Source organism: Gobio gobio (genome assembly GCF_949357685.1).
Source record: "Gobio gobio genome assembly, chromosome: 2".
Lineage (NCBI taxonomy): Eukaryota > Metazoa > Chordata > Actinopteri > Cypriniformes > Gobionidae > Gobio > Gobio gobio.
This window is the reverse complement of record NC_137098.1, coordinates 24,941,640-24,951,060: the sequence shown is the minus strand read 5'-3', so window position 1 is coordinate 24,951,060 and position 9,421 is coordinate 24,941,640. Positions and strand designations below refer to the sequence as shown.

At 41.1% G+C, this 9,421-nt stretch overlaps 1 protein-coding gene across 1 annotated transcript; it reads right to left on the bottom strand.

Moving 5' to 3' along the window:
- Positions 1-1,155: 1,155 nt before the first annotated feature.
- On the bottom strand, positions 1,156-3,414 carry LOC307118094 (zinc finger BED domain-containing protein 4-like; the record flags this gene model as incomplete). Its single annotated transcript, XM_079803499.1, has 3 exons — positions 1,156-1,309; positions 1,695-2,266; positions 2,434-3,414. The coding sequence occupies 3 exons, from the start codon at positions 3,412-3,414 to the stop codon at positions 1,156-1,158; spliced, it is 1,707 nt and encodes a 568-aa protein (XP_079659625.1).
- Positions 3,415-9,421: the final 6,007 nt, after the last annotated feature.

Genomic DNA, 9,421 nt, shown 5'->3' with positions numbered 1-9,421 from the left:
TCTCTCTCTCTCTCTCACAGGTAACATTCTAGGCAGAGGCCTACAGAGCATAATTAAGGGTTTATGTTTTACATTTATTTGAAACTATTTTGAGTGTAACCATAACCAGTATTTGTGTTTCCTTTTAGAAGAGATTTATGTCTATGATGTAATTGACATTTTACATTTACTTGATTGTTAATAAATTGTTACATTTTGATCCTTTCTGAATTAATCTGTAATTATTAACTATCTCCAATGTGAAACGATATAATTGCAACAAAGGGTTAAAACGGAACGATTAGATGTATGATTTACTATCAAATATAGATGACCAAACAACCGGTTGGGATTCTCTTCTAAATGCGACAACTTTGATAAATGGAGTCAGATAAAGAATATTATAATCAAATCCATTCTTCCAGCTGAGACAATGAACGCGTGCGGCCTTCACCGCGGTTCGCTACCGATCCTTGGAGCGAATTCATGCGGTCTTACAGTTGGTGACCTCGACGTGATGTTGCGAGCAGACGAGCAACGTGTTTTCAGCGAAGTATTGGATTTAAAATCAACAAGAGATTTGAGCTTCTCTTTTTTCAGCTGTTCTGTTGATCTTGTGAATGGATTAAAGCGGACCCTCTGAGCAGAGAACGAGTAAGTAAACCTTCTAGGGATGCACCGAAATGAAATTCTTGGCCGAAGCCGAAGCCGAATAATAATGAAATGCTTGGCCGAAGGCCGAAGGCCGAATACCGAACGCGGTGTTTCGCATTTTTTTCCATTTATTTTGCCAATATTTTCACCATTACAATAATTAAATAGTAAAAATTAGCTTTTTACTATTTTGTGTTGCTTTTCAGAGAAATAAATCAAATAACAAAAATACAATTTCAAAATATTTATTTAACACTGAACATTTTTTTAACATTCCAGCAGATATTATACAAACAAAGCACAATATAACTTAAAATAAATAAATTAGTAAAATAAAAAAATATTTTTATTTGGCCATCTTTGAAGCCCCCCTTCTTGAATAGCCTATGTTAGGCCTATAACTGACTGCTGAAAGAATGTAACTCTGTATGTCTACAACAACAAATGTGCATTGAATAGTGCAAAAAATGTGGATGAACCCACAACAAATAAATAACCGTCCCAGACATTAGCCTACTTAGCCTACTTCTTCAGGAAAAGTGGCAGGTTCTTCTTTATGAAAAGTAGCTTCTCTGCTTTCTCACATGAAAGTCGGTTCCTCTTCTCATCGATGACATGAGATGCAGCACTAAACAGTCTCTCGCTGTCGGTGCTTGTGCATGGAGCAGACAAGTACCTGCAGAATAGTTGACATTTTTATTGCAGTTTTCTGACAGTTGCTCATTTCAAAACGAACAATGTCTTCAAGATAATGACATGGTTGAAACAGTGTAGCCCTACTATTAAACTACACTGAAAATAGTTAAATTTTTTCACAAAATACATCATATAAAATATAGGTAGTAACACTTTACAATGTTTCCTTTTGTTAACATTATTGCATTAACTAACAATTAGCAATACATTTGTTATGGTATTTATTAATCTTCGTTAATGTTAATGCTTTTAATAAGGGGTTTTCATTGTTAGTTAATGTTAAAAATAGAAACTACTTATAAAGTGTTACCATAATCCAAAATATAAATAAAATCTTAAATTAATTTCCCATACAAGTAGCCTACCTGCGTGCCATCTGCGCCAGGTCGGGAAAGCGGCCTTGATTGATCCTCCAAAATTCGAGAGGGTTATTGCTCCTGGAGATTGGGACTTCTGAGAGATAACCATCTAACTGTTGAGTGGTTGAGCTTGTCCTCTGTCTTGCAAATGGGTAATTCTCTTGGAGGATCTCATCGAACATGTCAGACAGCGAGACTGTGCGTGGCTCATCTGTAGTACGAGCGCGTTTACTTTCTGCGCTGTTTTCATCTCCTGCGCTGTGCATCACCTGACCGTCTCCATCACTTAGCGGCTTTCCCAAATCCAACTCGGCCTGGATCATTTCTCGTGTGCGCAGCTTTTTCCCCACATCCAAGTAATGATCTTTATATCGTGGATCAAGCACAGTCGCGATGCAGTACAGGGGTTCTGAGTCCGCCTGACTAAATCGTGTGCTGACAGCTTCTAAGAGCGCACTTTTAGTTGTTTTCACTCCGTGGTCTGTTTCAGCCTCTTTGTTTAAAAGACGCTTTAGTGCTGCAAGTAAGGGTATGACGTCTGCCACAGATGCATCAGATGAGCTTATCTCTTTTGTTATCTGCTCAAAGGGGGCGAGAAGAGAGAGAGAACGTTCTCGATTAACACCCACTGGTATGCGGTGAATGTCGCGGGCAGGTCATGATCTGCTATGTATGTAGCCAAGACTCGCTTTTGCGCAAAAAGGCTTTCCAGCATATAAAATGTACTGTTCCACCTTGTGCTCACATCTTGTTGGAAACGTTTCTGTGGCGTTCCGAACTGTTCTTGGATAGATTGTAGGCGCGCATAGGCAAGCGGTGAATGCTTAAAATGGCCAACAATTTTCCTGCCTATCGCTACCACATCTGCTATACTGCGCTGACTCAACAATCCCTCGTTGACCGCCAGTTGAATTGTGTGTGCCATACACCGTATGCCTTTCAGATCGCTATCTTCCATGGCTTTAGCCATATTTCTTGCGTTGTCACTGACTACCGCATGCACTTTAGATCGGTCGATACGCCAAGTGTCAAACATGTTGGCGAACGCCTCGGATATGGCTATAGCTGTATGGGACCCTCTAAACTCTTGTGAGTGAAGCACAATCTTTTGTAGCTTGAAATCTGTGTCGATCCACTGCGCAGTTAAACTCAGCATACTGGTGGGGCTCACATCCGAGCTCCAAATATCAATCGTGAAGCTGAGGGCTGCAATATCTGTAGCCAAGAGCTCATGGACGTGAGATGAAACGACGTTATACATCTCAGGTAAGCACACGTCTGAGAAATACCGTCTACTTGGCATGGTGTAACGGGGCTCAATATGGTCTATAAGCCTGCGAAATCCAACATCCTCTACAACAGAGAATGGTTGATCATCCAATGCGAAGAATTCCATTATCCTTTTAGTAATACCTTTAGCTTTGGCACTGTGATTGGTAAACTTTTTTGCCTTTTCTAGGAAGTCAGCCACAGATGGAGTGGGTGTCCTAGGACTGGGAGGAGCTATTTTCCTTTTCACTGCTGCTGTTGCCGCTGCCGCCGCCGTGTCTTTCTCGTACTCTGCATGATGTTCGGGGTGTCTTGATTTTAAGTGATAAATTAAACTTGAAGTGCTGTACGTTTTTGCAGATGCACCCCCTCTGGACAATTCAGCAGAACAGTGTCTGCAAACGGCCGTTTTTGCCTCTTTCTCTGACACTTTAAAGTGCTTCCACACTGCTGACATGTTTGCTGCATAAAGCGCGCGCATCTCACTCTACGCGGGTTACTATTTGATCGCGTCATTAAAAACGTCATTGTTCGGCAAAATTTATTCGGCCTTATTACTTATATATTATATACTTATTATTTCGGTTGCCGAACATTCGGTGCATCCCTAAAACCTTCTTTGCCTTTTAGAATTGTTGAGGGAAAGTTTTATTTGCAACTCACACATATAGACACATTTCTAGAACGGAAATCCGATATTGTGTAAGAATTAGACGTGAAATATGACTTTTCAGGGAAATAACAGCAGCAGTGCAGATGAGGAAATTATGGCAATCTTAGGCGTACAATTACTCCTCATTCGATTAAGCGATAAAGGATTGAACCTGAAATGGAGTAACAACGAAATTATATCCTGGTATTCTGCTAAAGGCGCACAACTCAAATCTGAATCAAAATACAAGAAAATCCCCGCTGCAATTGTTTATTTGCTTCGTTGTAACGATCTCAAGACAATGGCCGAGAGCGAACGAACGATAGCAAATATCAAAGAAATTGAAAGATTGCGATCTGACGTATTACAAAAGTTAAGAACAAAAGTCGAAGCGTCGCATACGAGCAACTTGAGTGGGCTAGGCAGCATGAAGAAATGGCAACAAAAATCGATCAGTTACAAAGAAAACTTCAAACCGGCAGTAATTACATATCTGCTCTCGAAGATTGTTGTGATAATGTAAGATTTCCAGTGGCCGCAGTAAAACAAGCAGCACTGGATGAAATCTTTGAGCTAACTGCAGTGTTCATGCAAGGGCTTCAGCTATTAACTTCACTTGTGAGCGGGCTAGCAGCCTCTCAGCAAGGAATTTAATAGTAAAACATCCAGATTGCAATGATCCTGTTTGTATTTTCAAATTTGTTATTGTATAACACATTATGCGCATTGATTACACATAATAGTTGTTTGTGTTACAAGATACATATAGACTAGTCAAGTTTATTCTTTAAAACACATGATTGCTTTACTGTAAGTGATGAAACACTTAGGATAAAGGCCGTAGATGCTGCGCATTCTAGGCCATGTATCTTGTGTAAATTGGAATAACTTTAATACTGGAATTGTACAGCAATTTCAAGTTGCATGTGTCAATGTTGAATTTGTTTGTCTCCTATAATGCAAGCTCTGCTATTCAGTAAACCATAAACAGGAACATAGAATTGCCATCTGGCTACAGTGTGAATTACAATTGCATTAACCATGAAAATGTCTTCATCGCAACAGGACTCAATAACTCTGACCTTTGCTATTTCTAATTTGAGCAAGTTATAATACTTTTCATTGGTTCAATTCCCAGTGCCAAAAAGGAGGGGAATTGTGCTGTTAAATGTGGCACAGATAATAGAAAACCAATTCATAGTTAAATGTGGCACAGATAATAGAAAACCAATTCATAACCAATTCATCCTTCACTCAAAATGACTGTAATGAAGTCTCAGATTGTGAAGGCTCGACTGCCAGAACAGCCTTAAATGTTAATACACAGAAAAAACAGCAGTAATTAACTGTGTTTCTCTCTAAATTTGTTTATCTTTAAATTTGTAATTTGTCTCCATCTCAGGATGACAATTGCAATTCCTTGGAGGACGGACGGCCAAAAGGCCCCCCTCCCCCTGCATCTCAAAACTTGAGATGTGAGAGATGGGTGCGAATATCTTTATATATATTTGATGGGGTCAATCACACCTCGCAATATGTCTACATGACCTCCCAGTGAAAAAACTGGAATTAAATTATGCAACACAGATTGATATTGATTAGATTCCACCCATCTCCAAAACATTAACACAGAACACACCCTACACTCACGACAACATCACCTGGAATAGACTAAATCTATTCAGGCTGAACACTACACATCATAAACGACAAAGATGACATAGAGTCTAAAAGTGTTACTTCACTAAAGATCTATTGCTCATCTTTTCACACTAACAGATCCAGATAGCTACACACACACACACACACTCTCTCTCACACACACACACACACACACACACACACTGTTACCAGGAATACCCATTATTGTATGACTACACATATTTAGATCTACATTAATTACATTGGAAGATTCCTGAACAAATACAGTGGTTATTATATATATGCCTTCATAAATGTGATTGATTTGTTGTTTTTCTTTTATGGTTTATTGATGCGTACCATCTTTTTTAATGTATCAATTGCACTGACTTTTGCTACATTTCCTTTGAGAAATTCAAACCAAAATGCTTAAATTCCACTACCACCAAAATAGTGGAAAGTTAGATGAACTTTGAGTTTTGATTTCCGAGTCTTGGTTACACTGAATATTTTGCTAATACTCCTCATGAAAAGGGGGACTTAAAATCAACAATGATTTTGTTTTGTTATAATGCATTTTATTTCAATGTTCCCAGAAACAATATACGAGCTTGTGGAATCTTCTTTTATTCTCAAACCTTGCCCACTTTATTAAGTATATCGATTTAAGGGCTTATTGCCAAAGACTATTTTGATATGACCACATCAGACTTCTGACCAATGAAAAATGCCATGTATGCTTTTGTTCTTTGTTGTGCTTAATCACAGAATACCTGCAGCAAAAGTTCGCTCCTGTGTCCTGCCTCAAAAAGAGTGACTGTTCTTGAGGTGTGAAGTAATCAATGGACGTTTTGCATATCAATGATGAAGTTCTCATGCAGGGCTACAAGGACAACAAAGGCTGAAAACTGATCAGCTGCTTTTGCAACAAGTCTGGACGAGAAGTCTGAAGAATAACATCTACACACAACAGAAAGCATATTATTCTGCCCTAGATGCGTGTTCCATCTACGCAACACTGACAGATAGCTAACAGGAGTCAGAAAAAGGGGCAGACGCAGAAGTAAAGTTGAGATTTTTACTGTAATGTTCTTTCCTCTTCTTTCTCTTTTTTGTAAAACTGAAACATGAAAAGACCACAGATGTCTTATTACAAAATGTTCTTAAAATAAACACAAATGAATTTCCATTGTTTACAATATTCTCTTAACACGTATATCAAAGGCTACATACAGCTCTGCATGCTGTTATTGCTGTTAACAAATTAGCATCACTGTAGAATAGTTCGTTTTTAAACTCAAACTTAAGAATTACAAATATATATATATGCACATACATTGTATAATACTGAAAAAGGGTAATAACTTACAGGCAAAGCCTTTCCAAGGCACAAAACGTAAAATAAACAGAGAGAAGCGATCTCTTGTCCAACCGCATGGAAAGAATCTTGAACACTGCGGTTATTTCCTAGTTAACCTCTAACCTAAGAGCCACATGACCTAAACCAACCACTAAGAAAACAGCTCAATGTCCTTTTGCTGTTACACCAAACCACCACAAGATGGTGCCAAGATATAATAAATGAATGTGCCATGACACTCCCCGCCTGGTATTGGGTGGATACCACTATAACCAATTGAGATAAAGGAATGATCACACAAGTAGACCCCTCAAAGTATCAGTCCTCTGTTTGCATGAGAAGGACCGTTTCCGTTATAGGTCTGAGGAATGTCTTGATTGTCCCATTCCTTGCAACTCTTAGTTCAACTGTTCTCACTTTTCCATCACTGCTGGCGAAAATCTTAGTCACAAGAGCCATAGGCCATTCGTTGCGCTTGGCTTGAGCATCCTTGAGAAGGACCACATCGCCCTCTCTTAGATTTCGTCGTTCCTTTTGCCATTTACTTCGACTTTGAAGTGTTGAGAGGTATTCTCGCCTCCATCTACTCCAGAAAGCATTGGCAAGATGCTGCACCCTTCTCCATTGCTGTCTGTGGAGGTCGGTCTCCTTGAAATCGCCTGGAGGTGAGACGAGTGCATGACTCTTTTGAGTTAGAAGCATGGCTGGCGTCAACAAGAAAGGTGAGTCTGGGTCTGTTGATATAGGAACAAGAGGTCTTGAATTGACAATTCCTGTAACCTCTGCCATCAGAGTAGATAACACTTCATGTGTCAAGCAAGAAGGACTGATCTGTTGGAGCATGGAATCCAGTATGCGCCTGGAGACCCCTATCATCCGCTCCCAGGCTCCTCCCATGTGGGATGCGTGAGGTGGATTGAAGACCCAGGAACAACCTTCACCACTCAGGTACCTCTTCACACTAGGCTTTTGAGAATCTGGTAACACAATTTCCAGCTCCTTACAGGCTCCTACAAAATTAGTCCCACAGTCAGAACGAATTTGTTTAGCAGGTCCTCGCAGAGCAAAAAACCTTCTCAAGGCATTTATGAAGGTAGATGAATCCATGCAGTCAATCAGCTCGACGTGTATGGCACGAGTGCTCATTCAGGTGAAAAGAACAGCCCATCTCTTACTTTGAGCTTGTCCTCCTCGTGTACGCCTTGCGACGACTGTCCAAGGTCCAAAAACATCCAGACCAACATACGTGAAGGGGGGTTCCATGCTTAAGCGATCGATGGGTAGGTCTGCCATCTTCTGCTCAGTTACCTTTCCACGAAGCTTGTTGCACATGATGCACCTGTGTAGAGTGCTGTTTATAAGCTTCCTAACACCAATAATCCAGTACCCTGCATTGCGGATAGAAGATTCAGTAAACACACGTCCCTGATGCTTGACTCGTTCATGGTAATGCTTCACAAGCAGTTTTGCAGCATGACTGCGTCCTGGGACGATCAAAGGAAACTTCTCTTCGAGATCCAGAGTTGCATTCTTAAGCCGACCTCCTATCCTGAGAAGTCCTCTACTATCTACGTAAGGATCCAGTTTTTTCAGAGCGCTGTGCCTAGGGATGTCGTTACTTTCAGCAATGCAGGTAAGCTCTTCTTGGTAGGCTTCCCTCTGAACGCTTCTGATTACAACTTCCTCTGCTTGCGACAACTCTTTCGCTGTAAGAGGCTTTGCACAATAGTGCCACGATCTACAGGATCTTTCTCTGTCATCAGACGACTTGTAAGTCTGAGCGACATGTATGAGAGAAGCTATGGCTCCGATTAATGACCTCCAAGAAGAGAATCGATCGAATCTTTGACATTTGAGATAAGAATCGTCAGTGGATAGAGTAGTAGCGAGAGGACGAACCTCTGTGTCCAACTCTGGCCCAATGAGGTCGAATTCCTTTTCCTCCACAGATGGATTCTGATCCACTTGCGACAGGAAGGCAGGTCCTGTAAGCCAGGTGGTGGTGCTCAACAGGGCTGCTGGAACGGAGCGGGTGCCGTGGTCTGCAGGGTTATGCTTCGTAGAGACATAGTGCCATTGTGTTGGGCTTGACACTTTGCGGATACGCTGCACTCTGTTGGCTACATATACGTAGAAACGCCTTGTCTGGTTAAAAATGTATCCCAGGATAACTCTGCTATCTGTGTAAAATTCCACAGCATCTAGAGTAAAGTCCAGCTCATTCATTATCGTCTCTGCTAACTCTGCAACTAGAACCGCAGCTCCTAGTTCCAGCCTGGGAATGGTATGAGCAGCTTGCGGAGCCAACTTCGTCTTCCCTAGGACGAACCCGGTATGACATGCTCCTTCACTGTTGATGACACGAAGATATGCCACTGCTGCAATCGCTCTGACAGAAGCATCTGAGAAAATGTGGAGTTCCTTTCTCAGAGCCGTAGAGAGAGTAGTATGAACATATGGTCTGGGAATCTCAAGCTGTTTAAGATCTTGCAGAGATAACCTCCACGCATTCCATACTTCTTCCTTATCTTCAGGGAGAGGAGAGTCCCAGTCAAGAGCCTCACCGGAGAGTTCCCGTAACAGGAATTTCCCTTCAATGATGATAGGGGCAACGAACCCAAGAGGGTCGAAGAGACTGTTGACAGTAGCAAGTATCCCTCTGCGAGTAAAGGGCTTCCTAATGTCAGTTACTCGAAAAGTGAATGTGTCCCTCTTCACATCCCAGCTAAGTCCGAGACTACGTTGGATGGGCGTAGGGTCGACTTCCAAGTTCAGATCTTTGAAACCCTTTGCATGATCTTCGGTCGGGAA